The sequence below is a fragment of the Benincasa hispida genome, chromosome 9 (assembly GCF_027475165.1).
Source record: "Benincasa hispida cultivar pf3 chromosome 9, pf3_genome.v1.1, whole genome shotgun sequence".
Lineage (NCBI taxonomy): Eukaryota > Viridiplantae > Streptophyta > Magnoliopsida > Cucurbitales > Cucurbitaceae > Benincasa > Benincasa hispida.
The window spans coordinates 70,165,177-70,180,493 of record NC_143486.1 but is presented as its reverse complement, the minus strand read 5'-3'; the positions used below and the strand labels follow the sequence as shown (position 1 = coordinate 70,180,493).

The following is a 15,317-nucleotide window of genomic DNA, read 5'->3' as shown; positions in this document are numbered from 1 at the left end:
AAATCATATTTATATTAATTCCTCCAATCAAATAATGTATCAAATATATCATTTCAATTATATCATATATAATTGAATTAATTTAATTATATCATATATAATCAAATTCCCTCTTGTTAATTTGAACATTTCAAACTAACCCAAAAACTGATTCTCAACTTGAATTCATTGAGCTACCAAGGGGACCTTTAACTTGAAGCTCCAACCTTACGTGAATAACTAACTAAATTCTTTAATCGCGATATCCACCATCCATTAACCGTCGGGCACTCCACTAAAGATCGACAACTGCACTCTTCGCACTACATATATATTTCTGTGTCTATTGGATATAACCAATCAACAGTATGATGACTTTTCACAAATCGCTCGTAAGTACAACTGGGCCAATTTACCATTTTCTCCTGTAGTTACATCTAACTTCTTAAGTACCACTGATTCCTCTAATGAACAATACATCATAGTCCCACTATAATTAAACTCTTCTTGGGCTAAGAGAAGGTGTGACGTCACATTGTTCAAGCCCCGAAATCAGCCCATAAGGGAGTAATTTATCTATTTACCCCTGCTTCGGGGAGGGAGTGAATTCTATCTCGTGTAGTTGAGTTCCCAACTCCTCAATCAAACGAATCCCCAAAATGGTAGGCTTGTTGAGTTGGCGATCTGACCACTCTCACCCATACAAATCAAAGGACCGCCCTCATAGGCAAGAGTTCACAACTCACTCAGGATTAAGGTCATGTTACCTATGGTCATCCTAGTGAAATGAAAGTCTCAATTATGAACGACGTTATATAACGAGACTAAACATTTCGTGGTTTGGTCTTATATAAACTCTTTTGTATAGAGTATCCACGCTCACATGTCTAATACATGAATGATCAGGATCAGATTATTTGTAGTACTTTACAACATTTGTAACACCTACAAAGCGGGTCACACTCGTAATGTCACCAGGATAAGGTATCCCTCCTTTATCCATATACTACAGACCATTTAGGTTATCACTTAAAGCACGATCCACTTGTATGTCTCCATATACATGCTTAAGTTACAACGATAACCAAGGATCTTAGTTTATTGATTTATGGTAATGCAACTAAAATATCTTATATTTCGTAGACTAAAGTGAATAAAATATCATATATTATACATCACACAATGTTTGTTCATACAAGTGTTTATAAACTACAGAACCCTACGAGATTTAGGGCATAAACCCCAACAGGAGCATGTTACATGCATTGGATATATGTTATAAATAGTTATAATATATAGTTTGCATGCTTATGGTTTCTAAAATTTAATATAAATATTATATTAAAGTTTGAATACCTTTGATGTATGTTATGGATGCAAAGCACATCTATTATTTTATAAGTTGTTATAAAATTGGATTAGACATTAAAATCCATAACAAAGATAAGTTGCATGCTCACATAGATTAACCACTTGTTTTAATAGTTAAAATAGGTTGTTATCTAATAAAACACGGTTATAAAATCAACCGGTATATAATCCTGTCTAAGGCTGGAGGTATTTAAGTTGACGGTCTACGAAAGATCTTCTACATGGGGATTATGACCGAATAATTGAGCATTGTTAACCGATTTTATGAGCATGCATGAGCGATGTGAGGTAATAAAATCGATTTATCACCTAGACATCGTAGGTTAAATCCATTTATAAACGTTATACTTGAATAAACCACATAAACTTAGGTTGTTTAATTAGCCGGAATAACCCTAAGTACAAGTATACCCGAATAAGTAGAACACTTCAGTGGGAGATTAATAAACATATATGATATATTGTTACAACACTTCAGTGGGAGATTAATAACATATGCGATATGTTGTTCTTAGCTCTCACATCCCTAAGAGTTCACATCGTGAGATTCATGCTTCACTTCGTGTCACCCTGGGAGTGACCTCCATTTGAAAAGTGTTTATATGAGTCAATATCAAGGTGAATAGGGGAAGTAATTCATAGTAAAATTAAATATATACGATATATTGATTTTAACTCTCACGTCCCTAAAAGTTCACACCGTGAGATTCATGCTTGATCTCCATTCGAAAAGTGTTTGCATAGGTCAAGATCAAGGTGAATTGGGGAAGTAGTTCATAGTAAGTGAGTGAAGGATATGTGTCAACGTGTCCTGCAGTCTCTTCCATTAGTTTGGACTATGAGATTCTTATGTTGCGCCTGTTATCATTTTTAGGCGGCATTAACTAGTCGCTAACCACGGTATCCCCTTGAAGGGTTGTAATATAGGATTCAGAACAACTCAAACTCCAGAAATAGATAGGATTTCTTAGGTCCATTCCCAACCTTGACTCTCCAATTCGGTAGCATCGTTAGGGCCGACCTCTAAAGTCTGAAAAATCGAGGGTTACACTTACAGAGTTACTAAGTGTTAGTAAGTTCTGACAAAAAACAGTAACTAAATAACTATAGGAATAAGAGTTATTCTGGAGATAGTATTTAGTCAAGAATGTCTTGCTTTAGTGAAGGAGTATTTGTTTGCCCCTCGGTAGCACTTATTCTAATTCACTATAGTATCGTTGCAAATAAATAATGAAATTTGGGTACATTATTACTTTTTGCTAAAATGAAATTGTATTTAATTGAAATTTACTAATTACAATTCGTTTAAAATTTCAGCATGTCGAATTTTTCAAGATTACACGCTTTCAGTTTAGTTAACAGTGAATATACTAACAAATGATGATTCAAATTTTGTTTTAATAGAGGAAAGTCCTCTATCTCCCAACTCGTTGACAAATCAAAAGATCTTAAACAATATAGATGAGAATACGAAAGTAGCATGACAAAGTAAATATGATTTGCTTGTCATCGAGACGTGCTTAGTTGAAAATGATAAAAAGACCTGGATAGTAGATTCAGGTACCATTAATCATATCTATACTTTCTTTTAGGAAACTAGTTCCTAGAGACAGCTTACAAAAGGTGAAGCAACCTTTAAGGTAGGGACCGGAGAGGTTGTTTAAGCTAAAGTAGTGGGAGATATGAAGTTATTCATAAGAGATAGATACATTTTGCTTGAAAATGTTTATTACATTCCTTCTATGAAAAGGAATTTAATATCTGTCTCATGTTTGCTAGAACAAAAGTACAAAGTTTCTTTTGAAAATAATGAAGTATTCATTACTTCAAAAGATACCAAAATTTGGTCTACAAAACTAGAAAATAACTTGTACATGTTAAAACCAACTGAGGCAAAAGTCATCTTGAACATAGAGATGTTTAAACCAGCTAAAACTCAAAATAAGAAACGACAAATTTCTTTGGTACTGGAGACTCGGTCACATAAATCTCAACAGGATTAAGAGATTAGTTAAGAATCTCAACAAAATGAAAGAGTTTGATGCTTGTTGGAAATTCAAAATTTCTATAGAAAATAGTTTCTGCTAAGACCCTCTACATTTCCCTTCACAATTAACTTAAATTTTGAGTTCCACCACTCAAATCCAAGACTGAGAATAGTAGAGAAGACACTCTTAATGGTCTACTACTGATTTGAAGATCAAATTCGTGGAGTGCAGCTCGAATTTGGAGGATTCTTCAAAGGTATATATTCTGGAAACCCTTCTATCTTGAAAATCAGTTTTGCATGCTTTTAGAACTCAAATTAAGTGTAATTAGAGTGGTTATTTATTCCAATTGCTTCCGTTGTATGCTTTTTTATTCCATCACTACATTGGTGTATTCCATGAGTCTATAGACTTGGCCGACAGGCCTGGGGAATCTTGAAATTTCATTGTGATGGGAATAGATTATTACAATTGTTGGTCTTCAACGAAGAATTCCTAGTAAGTGTGAGTCATTAGCTCGCGTTGACAACGCTCCTGCCCTTTGTACACACCACCCGTCGCTCCTATCGATTGAATGGTTTGATGAAGTGTTCAGATCGTGACAACGTGGATGGTTCACTGTCCACGACATCGTGAGAAGTCCACTGTGCAAGTAGATAATGTTCAAATAATAACTTAAATGGTTTGTGATATACGGATAAGGTTGGGTGTACCTTATCTTGATGACACTACGGATACAACCCACTTTGTAATCATTACAAATGATATGATCCAAATCGTTTAAGTGAAGACATACAAGTAGAGGTATCCTATACAAAGAGTTTGTATAAGACTGAACCATGAAATATTAAATCTCTCTTTGTAACACCATTGGCTAAAGAAATTGATATTTTATAGGATGATCATGTGTAACTCGATCTCAATCTTAAGTGAGTTATGGACTCCTATCTATAAAGATAGTCTTTTGATTTGTGTGGGTGAGAGTGGCTCTGCCCACTCAATAAGTCTACCATTTGGGGGACTTATCCAAGTAGGGAGCTGGCAACATAGCTATACAAGATGAAACTCACTCATTCCCGCTTTTAAGGTAAGTAGATGAATTGCTTCCTTAAGTGTTGACTCCAAGTCTTGAACAATGAGGCCCTCTCTCTCATTGGCGTGAGAGGGATTTTGTTTATGATATGACCATAAACAAATTGTTCATTAGATGATTAATGAGACGTAAGGAGTAAGAGGTAATTATAGGGATAAAACCGTAATTTGACCTAGCTGTAATTATAAGCAATTCATGAAGGATCGACTTACTTGTAATGGTTATATCCATAGACATAAAGAAAAAATTTACAGTGCGAACCGTGTAGTTGTGGGTCTTTAATAGAGCGACTCACAGTTAATGAATGTTGATTAATATAATTAAAAAATTTAATTAATTAATCTCATATCATTGGAACTTCTAATTTGTAAATCCATTAGGTTCCCTTACTAGTTTACTAAGGGTAAAACAAGGATCAAATAATTTTGGAAGCATTTAAATATTCAAATTAGGGAATTTACATTAATTGTATAAGATACAATTAATATAATGTATGTAGATACATTATATTATAAAGTTAATTTTAAATAAGATGTTGGGTTTTATGTCCTAAAACTTGCCGTTTGTAAAAGTTAAACATATTCTATAGACAATAAATTTATTATTAATTCTATAAATTGCATACGTAAAGTCTAAATCCAATAAACTAAGATCTATGGCTATTATATGAATACTTGAACTTTATGTAGAGACATAGAGATGGATCAAGTTCGACTAAAAGCTAAAATGATCCATAGTATAGGATTAAGATTGGGTACCTTATTCTGGTAACACTATTGGATGCGGCCTACTCTGTAGCTGTTACAAGTTGTCGTAAGGATACTACAAACGAAGTAATCTTGATTCGTTCATGTAGGGACATGAGGACTGAGGGCGTCCTATGCAATGAGTTTGCATAAGATCAAACCAAAAATAAGCCACTATTACTTTATAACGCTATTTACTATTTAAGACTGACTATTTCACTTAGATAACCTAGGTAACTCGATCTTAATCTTAAGCTAACTAATAACTCCTATTTATTCAGGATTATTCTTAGATTTGCATGGGTGAGGTTTGGCTCAATAGTGTCGGCTCAATAAACCTTCCATTTCATGGGTAAGACCGGGTAGATAGCTGAGGACATAGGGTGCAAGACGGAATTGACGCCTACCTGATTTAGGGATAGGAGAAAAGTTGTTCTCTTAAGTACTGAATCCAGGTCTTGAACAAGGAGCCCCACCCTCTCGCTAGCACGAGAGGGATCTAGTTTAGTGATTGGGTCATAAACCAATTGTCCATTAAAGGATCAGTTAGAACTTAAGGAATAAGACGTAATATCGAGAGTAAACAGCACATAGACCCAGTCGGTATTATGAACAACCTGTGAAGGGTCGGCTTACTGGTAATGGTTAAATCATGTGGACACAAATATATCTACAGTGAGGAAAGTGCAACTATCGAGCTATAGTGATGTGACTCGATAGTTAACGAATACTTATTAATTCGGTCTACTAGCTCGTAAAACATAAACACCATGAATTATTAAATTGACTAAATTTGGAATAATATCAATTTGAATTGTTCAAATTGAAATTAGGGTTTGTTTAATTATATACGATATAATTAAAGTTTAATTTGTTGAAATTAAACAAAACTGGAGAGTTATAATATTTAAATATTGATTTAAATATTAATTACATGAATAAAATTCATGTTGAAAATTAGATGTGTGATTAATTTAATATTTGATATTAAATTAATTAATTAATTAAATGTGTTTAATTAATTATAAATTCAAATTAAATCCAATTTTAATTCAATTTGAGAAATTGGATTTTGATTTAATCAAATTGTGAATTGATTAAATCAGGTTTTAATTAATTAAAAAAAAAAATTGGTAATTTGAAATTAAATGAAAAAATAACAAAGTGGGTTTTTCCCATTTTCACCTCCAATCATGAGGTGTTTTTCATGCACAATCACACCAAATTTCCACTTCAATTGTTGGAGCTGCTGGCATTGAAGTTTCAGAGATTGCCGGCATGTTGCTTAGTAATAAAACGCCTCCATTTCTCTAAGATGATGTAATTTTGACAGAGATTGAAATTTCTGGTTCATCTTCTTCTTCCTCTTCAAACCCACAAAAACACTTACCAAATTCACTCAAATCTGAGTACCACCATTCAAATTCAAGGCTGGGAATAGTAGAGAAGACCTCTTGGTGGTTCACGGACTAATTTGGAGCTGAACTGGAGTGAAGAGCGGCTTGGATTTGAAGATTTCATCAAGAAAGGTATGTTACTTGAAACCCACTTGAATATGCATGCTTTAGAACTCAAATTAAATGTAATTAGAGTGCTTATTGATTCTGTTTATTTCCGTTGCATGTTTGTGTATTTCATCATAAGATTCAAAATTAAACTATATAATATGATAGAATTAATATTTGAATAAAATTCAAATATTAAATAGATATAAATTGGATATAAAAACTATAGATTAAAATTAATATGAAGGAAATTCATATTAAAATTATAGGTTATGTAAGAGGTGTATATTTGAATGTGATTCAAATATATTAATTAAATATTATATATTTAACTATATTCTATTATTAAATAATTAAATTAAATTAAAATTTTAATTTAATTTAATTATTAATTAAATTATAACTCCGCTGCGGCTGCAGAGGAGTGGTGTACGTGTAAGAGGGAATTATTCTCCCTCTCACATCTCTCTCCTATAATTATAGTATAGATTGTCGGCATTATCTATGAAATTGAGAAATTTCATGTACAGGATAACTCTAAAAAATCTCTCTCTCAAAGGTTACAGAGAAAAACCATCTTCTGTAAAGTCTTTCCCTTTCTTTCAAAAGAAAAGGATCGCACCATCCTATTTCTGGTTAGAGAATAGTAGGGAAGTCCTAAAGTAACGTCCTTTGGGTGCTTGAAGTTATTGTCAAAAAAGAGAGAATTTGCTATAGAAATTTTTTTCTCTATAATTTTAAGTTCAAAAAGTAGGCTTAATTTACTGTTTCTTTCTGTAAAATTTCAATAGTCTTAAACAATAGTATGACGTTCGCATGCTTCACTTGAGATTCAATCCCTTAAGTATTATCACATTACCTGTAGATGCCACCAAAGTAAAATTAAAAGTCCGTCATTCTCTCTCCCTTATATTATATTTTGTTGTAGCCATTTTTTAACATTATCCAATCAGTAGATAAGATATACAAAAATAAGCTTAAATTTTATGAACATATTAGATGTCAACGTATTTGTGATATTTAATTTAATTTCCCACCTCATCACCAAATTTAAAAGTCTAAGATATGGAAGTCTTCCCTTGTAAATGTCAAAGGGTGCAATAAAAAAAATGAATGGGTTGCACATTGCCAAAGCATGGCTAATGGATGACATAAATACCCACATTGGGGCATCCATCTAAAGTTTGTTGTATTATTGATTGAAGTAAATGATTTTCTACCCAATTTTCAAACATTTTAAATAGATGGGTGTATTTTCGTTTATTTTAGTTTTGATTTCGTTTTCAATGTATCATTTTTTTTTTTTTTTTTTTCGTACAAGATTGAGGAAGAAAGAAAATAGGACAAGTAAGAAGAAAAACGAGCCCTCTGAAACATTATTTGCAATCATGGTGGGTGGTCTTCTAACCTTATTCTAATGGAGTTTTGTTGTTCGAGCATGATTAACAAAGTGTGAGCTCTGGTGTTGCAGCTTCTTGAAGCAAAATAGAATCTCGAATGCATCGAGTTGAAAGTAAGTTTGAATGTTATCAACAATAAGTTCGAATGCATTATTAAAATCATACATTCCTATAAGAAGTTTTCAAAAAATATTAACGAATATGCTTCAATATCTATATAGGAGGAATTCATGTTACAAGAGTCGAAACAATACCACCTAGAAGGATCAGAACCTTTACGAGTTCTGCTGTGTACAATACCATCTGAATGGATGCATTTAATTTGAAAGTTATTGTGTCAATCCAAGCCTAATAAAATGGATAAAATATTAATTATCATTTGAAAGATCAATAAATCGATCTTCCACTCCTATCATGATTGAACTAAAAAAAGATACGTTTTTATATTATTAATGCTATAAAAAAAAGAAGAAAAAAAAAAGAGCAATAGACTCTAATTATCATTTTCTATGGTTTATTAGATTTGGGCCAACTACTATACGACTTTAACTCTTGTTTTGTCAAGTTTTTCTGGCAATTAACGCTTGTTATTATTATTATCATCATTATTATTATTATCATTTTCTTCAAAATAAGTTAATTGTTCTTCGTCGTACAAGTTGAATTCTTAATTGATTGGTTCGGATTTTCTCTATAAGACAAATTTTAGTTATGGTTTTATTTTTAATATTCTTTAATATAACAAATGTGAGAGTTAGAATTTCAACCTTGTGAAAAGAGCAAATGTTTTAACTATTAAGATAGGCTTAGATTGCTACTATTATTATAAATATGTTAAATTAGGTATAATATAGATGTTCATTAATCATGTATCACTTATCCATTACTCCATTTGTCTATATCTCAAGATTACACACTATTAGTGTCATGTAATCCATCTCGTACATGTCAAATTGTAGTGACATTTGGTGGGTTTTGAAAGATACATGTATTGGTGATCAATCTAAAAAGATTGGAGAAAGTGGAGAAATTCATTGTTTTATTTATTTTATTATTATTTATATTATATTCATTTTAATATTATATTTTATTGATATCTGTATTTCCGTTTGTGTTCCTCAAGTTTACAATTACTATGTTTTTATATCTAGTGTATTCTAAGTTGGTGAATAAATATCTACAATATAGTTTAAAAAAAATTTAACCAATATTCTAATATTTTTACAGAAATGTAAATTACATTTGTAACCTTACCATTGCAGCACCAAATGCGGTGCAATTTTAATTTATCAAAAAAAGTATTCAACACATGAAAAATCGACAAATTTGTTGGCAAAGCCTACAACATAAACCATATATATGTATACACACTGTTGCAGACTATCAATGAAATTTAAAAAATAATGTTAAAAGTAAACTTAATTCAACAATGATAATCATGCATTTTTTATTTTGAAGTTGAAGATTCGATCTCTCATCTCTGCGGTTGTTATACTAAAACAAGGTCAAATAATTATATAGTAAAAAGAAAAAAATATATAGATAATTAAGACAACAAGAAAAAAAAAATGAAAAACAAATTGACAGGCACTGGACCCCAAAAAACTAATTTTTTAGTAGTAAGATAGTTTCTGGTATGAAGATTGAACTCCGACCTCTAGCAAGCTCATTTTGGCAAACAAAATAAAGTTAAATAAAGACGAAAAAAAGATATATTAGCCAGAATGAGTATAACTCAACTAATATCAAACATGTACTATCAATCTCAAGATCAGAGGTTCAATTCTCCATACCAAATTATATATATATATCTTAAAAGATTATGTATTTTAATTTCGCTTATAATATTTTTTTTAAGAAAAATCAAGGCATTATAATTTCAACTCCATGTTAAATTGAAAAAACGCATTTCAAATTTGTTACTCAATATGCCATGTCATTTTTCCGTTAATTAATTTAAAGACCATTTAGAAGCTTTTTCCGAACCTTAGAGATTAGAGTGTTTATTTTTAAACTTCAGACACCAAATAGACACGCATAATCTCTAACCTCAATATCAAAAATATATTTTGCCTCTAATTTCATGACGTACAATTAAATTTGAAAATAATTCATCTAAAAAATGAAGGAATGTTAGTTATAAACACATACCATATTTATTTCAATAGATGATAAACCTTCGGTTGATATTAAATTTCAAGATCGAAAAGAATATATTTGTCAAAAAAGAAGATCGAAAAGAATATAAAGATTCATTCTTAAAAACGCGTAAATGAAACCTTATCTATAACAAAACTAAATTACAAAATAAGTAAAACAGCCAGCCACGTGACAAACTCCGAAGTGCCATGTTTAAAGCGTTATTTTTCCTTATTTCTATTTTCCTTTCTGTTACAGATTTTCAATTTTTTATTATTATTTTAATTTGCCACACATATATATATATATATATATATATATATATATATATATATATATAATAAAAAAATCAGAAAACAGAAAAAGAACATAAAAACCAGAAAAGGGAAAGGAAATATAGATATGATTTTTTGTTACATTATGACGTTTGTTTGTAGACAGTGAATTTTCGCATTAGATAGCTGCGAGATTTAGGTTTTTTTTTTCCTTTTTTTTAAGGTAGAAACATATAATTATATGCTTTCAATTAGGTGTGCAGATGATATATTCAGGAAGAAAATAACTTTGTAAAAAAATAGATAATTTGAAAATTATTCAATCAACCGCAATTTTCAATACGGATCTCATATATTATATATTTTTAAAATATTAAATTTTTATAAGTATAAAGGAAAAAAAAAAGGCAAAAAGGAAAATTAAGGAACCAAAAACTATTTCATTTTTGTTTTATTTTTTAAAATTAAGCCTATTTTCTCTCACTTTCTTGCTATGGTCTATTTTTCTAAATTTTTAGTCAAATTTTATTTTGAAAAAAAAATAAATTTTTAAAATGATTTTTTTTAATTTTAAAATTTTGACTTGATTTTTATAAATATCAGTAAAAATTGCTAACAAAACAAAAAAATTAAAAAAAAAAATTAAAGTGAAATAAATGTTTATATACTTAAAAACGAAGTACTCAACCAATGCAGCCAACACATTAGCCCAAATTACAAGACCTAAAAAAATAATAATCTAAAAAAAGTGCCAGCTGGCTGTTCCAGAATACAATTACCAAATATCCCTAGTTGTAGGACACTGGAAGACAAAAATGGGAAAGGAAAGAATATATCTAATGGCTAAATAGATCACAGCAGTAAAAATCGGACATAAAGTAGTAAATTTTTTCCATATGCAACAAATCTATAAATATTTTTCTATTAAAAAGCCACAAATGACAATTTGTGAACCATCAATACATTCTTTTTCGATTGAAAATTGAAAAAGAACAAAATGATTAGATCTCAAATTAAGTCCACAAAATCACAATGATCTATTTACTGGTATCGTATTCTGATCTCAGATTCGCCATTTCTTCCTATGAGTGAGCTTCTTTCTTTCTCTCTTTTATTTTTTATTTTTTATTTTTATTTTCCAGTTTCCCCCATGGTTAAGCTAAGTGTGTGTACATAAAATGCAGAGGAGAATCTGAATTTGAATAATGTATTAATGTCAATTCAAAGAAGCGAGGAACTTACCGTATATTAATTACCGTAGGATGGTAAAAGATATTTTGCCTTCTTTTTCCAGATCCTTATACCGCACTAATGCCAACACAACATCTTCCTTTTTTTTTTCCATGTGGAAGTCCTGAAATTAAGAGTCAACTCTTCCTCCACAATACACAAATATAACATATAAAAATCAGAATTATTAATTGCAAAGTATTTTGTAAGCTAATCTCTTGAGCGTGGGATTCATTCATGGAATAACGCAAGGCAACTTGGATCACCAAATAAAATAAAATTTAAAAAAATCGTATCTTTCATCTATGATTGTCATGAAATGATTCATCTTTTTATTTACCATAGAGAAACACCAAGCTCATTACCACCTTCCCCTTTGCCTTTAATTAATATATATATATATATACATATATATATATATACATATAGCCATATATATATATATACACAGTTGAATTCACGGGTGAGAGTAAGGGTTACCTTTTTTGTGTGTATAAAAAGTCTCAGGCGTGCATGAAAATCGACTCTCTCTTTTTTTCTGGATCATAGAATTTGCAGAAGGCCAAAACACAATGTCCACGTCGGTGTCCGAAGCACGGTCGCCGATACCTTTGCTGTTCCGGCGGCACTCAAGCGGCGAAATAAAGAACTTAACGTCGGTTTCCAGCAGCCTCTTACCGGCGTTTGGAACAGTTGTGAGTGATGGATACTCGCAACTGAACAAGTACATTATAGTTCCGTATGACAGAAGATATCGGTAAGTTAATTCAACAATCATCTTTTACAATTCATTGCCGCTAGATAAACAAGTGAGTAGATGCAAGTTTAAGAGAGGATATGGTTTAAATTTACACATCATTAGTATTTTTAATTTTCTCTTAAACTTGTATATCCCAATTTAAGATAATATAAATGACCCCCTGGCCTCTTGTTTAGCTAATCTTAGTGCTTAGATTGTTCTGTTAATGAATTTGATTCTAACAGTTCCATGATATTCAGAAACGAACTCTTTAAAGACATAATGAAAAGATACAATTCGACCAAAGTTAGAGATGTTTAGTATTATGCTTATCTATTATGGCTTAATGCGATCAAAGCCTTACTTTCTGAAATCTGGATAGAAAGGAATCATCGTATATTTCAGCAGTCTTATGTTAAAATCTTCTTCTTGGTGTGCTCTCTATCTAAGAAATTTGACGGATATGATTCAAGATATCTACTGCAAGAGAGGCTTTTTACTTCTATTTCCTTGTTTTTAAGTCTTATGTTCAAGTTCTCATTCTGTTATGCTTTATTTTATTACTTAAGTTTTAGGCTTTTGTCTTTAGTCCCTTGTGGTTAGTTGTACTTTTGTATCTCAAATCTCTTCATTTTCGGAATGAAAAGTTTCTTACCATTTTCTAAGAATAAAAAAAATATTTTTTTCACTTGTCATATATGAGGATGAATGAACGAATACACTCAATAAAAATGATTTATGTTTTATTACAACTATAATATAAAGGTGTTTTGAGAGAAAATTGATGTATTAATAATTAGACTTTGAAAACTAGTCTGAAGCAAGGAATTTTGTCTTACTTGCTTTTTGGCGAGAAAAAAGAGCGGACCACTTTGGTTGAGCATTTTGGAATATGAATGATGATGATGCAATGCAGGTGGTGGCAAACTTTCCTGGTAGTGTTAGTGGTGTACTCGGCGTGGGTATCTCCCTTTGAACTTGCCTTCAAGAAAGTGGCAACTGGATCTCTTTTACCCGTCGATTTGGTGGTAGATGCATTCTTTGCCCTTGATATTATATTGACCTTCTTCGTGGCTTACTTGGATAAAGACACCTATCTCCTCGTTGATGATCGTAAGAAGATAGCTTTACGGTATGTTCATTTTATCAATTCCAAATAATGTTTTTGTTTGAATCCATTTTGGGGTTTTTTCTTCCATCAACTAGGGTTGAAAATTGATGTGGCTTCAAGAGCTGAAGGACAGTAGTCAGTTATAAAAATGGAACAATAATTGTCACATCTAATGGTAATTTTTTTTGTCATTTCGTACACGAAAGCACCAAAAAAAATGACAATTTAGCACAAGATGACAACTGCACACATGTAGAAGTCGTAAATAGAGGACACTAAAATAATATGACTACTTTTCTGAAGAGAGAGAGAGAGAGACTAAATTGAATATGTTTTTTTAGTTTAACCAGTGGAGAGATTCAGATCTATGATGATCGATGATTATTTAAATTGTGATGAGTAAAAAATATAATATATGAATATGACTAGGGTTATAATGGCTTAATGGTTATTGCGAACAATTTGCAGTGTGAAATGAATTACTGAAGCCAAATTTAACATCTATAGAACAGCTATTGGACTAATAGAAAATTATGTGTTGCTACAGTTACCTTACAAGCCTGTGGTTCCCCATGGACGTAGCCTCCACTCTTCCATTTCAGGTATTATACAGAATTTTCACTGGGGAGATGCACCGCAGTGAGGCCTTCGGCTTCCTCAACTTACTTCGGTTCTGGCGACTAAGGCGTGTTAGTGAACTCTTCACAAGGTAACAGATCGCTTGTAGTTCAAACTACAACAAAATTAATTATTTGGTATTAAAGATTTTAAAAAGAAACAATGCATAATGCTATATGTGGTAATCAAAAGGACTTGGCAAGTTCAGCTCGCAACTAATCTAACTGACAAACTGACTCAAATACAGGCTGGAGAAAGACATACGCTTTAGTTACTTTTATACAAGACTCGCCAAACTAATTTGCGTAAGACATCTTTCCTGGGATAACAAACTTACTTGTAACGTTCTACTCTCAGACCACTGGTTAATTGAAGTATAATACCTTTGGGTTGATTTACAATGACAGGTTACACTATTGGCAGTTCATTCAGCTGGTTGTTTCTACTACTGGTTAGCAGTTCATCATAAAGATTCAGAAAATACATGGATTGGAATTGAAGTCGAAGATTTTCAGAATAGAAGTATCTGGCTTGGGTACACCTATTCAATATATTGGTCCATTGTCACACTTACTACTGTTGGTTACGGGGACTTGCATGCAGTTAATCTAGGGGAGAAGATATTTAGCATCTGCTACATGCTATGCAACATTGGCCTCACATCTTATTTGATAGGAAACATGACAAATCTCATCGTTCACGCTGCTATCCGAACATTTATCATGGTAATTTATTCTCTCTCTATACACTCAATCTACAGTATCATAGAACCAGTCTAACATAGAAATCATAGTATTTCTGAAAAGCCTACTGGCAATGTAACAAGAAAATGCTGCTGCAAGAATCCTGCATTGTAAATGTGTATTAAGTTTTGTATCAACAGAAAACAATTAACACGGAGAACAAAACCATTTATTAGTGTCATCTCGAATTCTAATCTGTCTTTTAACATTACACTTTATAATAAACAACTTTATTATCACTTACCAGAGGGATTCCATAAATGAGATATTGCGTTATGGAAGCAAGAATAGACTGCCAGACGGCTTGAAAGATCAAATGTTGGCGCACATGCAACTCAAGTTCAAGACAGCGGAGTTGAAGCAAGAAGAGGTGTTGGAGG

General features: G+C 31.6%; 1 protein-coding gene across 1 annotated transcript in view; it reads left to right on the top strand.

Annotated features, from left to right (window-relative positions):
• Nucleotides 1-11,445: 11,445 nt before the first annotated feature.
• LOC150034047 (potassium channel KAT3-like) overlaps nt 11,446-15,317 on the top strand; it is a 4,584-nt gene continuing 712 nt past the window's right edge. The window contains exons 1-7 of the mRNA XM_090317198.1: nt 11,446-11,584; nt 12,276-12,483; nt 13,382-13,597; nt 14,124-14,285; nt 14,442-14,499; nt 14,602-14,919; nt 15,185-15,312. Coding sequence (XP_090173324.1) covers nt 11,581-11,584; nt 12,276-12,483; nt 13,382-13,597; nt 14,124-14,285; nt 14,442-14,499; nt 14,602-14,919; nt 15,185-15,312 — 1,094 coding nt within the window. The 5' untranslated portion in view covers nt 11,446-11,580. The remainder of the gene's footprint in view (nt 11,585-12,275; nt 12,484-13,381; nt 13,598-14,123; nt 14,286-14,441; nt 14,500-14,601; nt 14,920-15,184; nt 15,313-15,317) is intronic.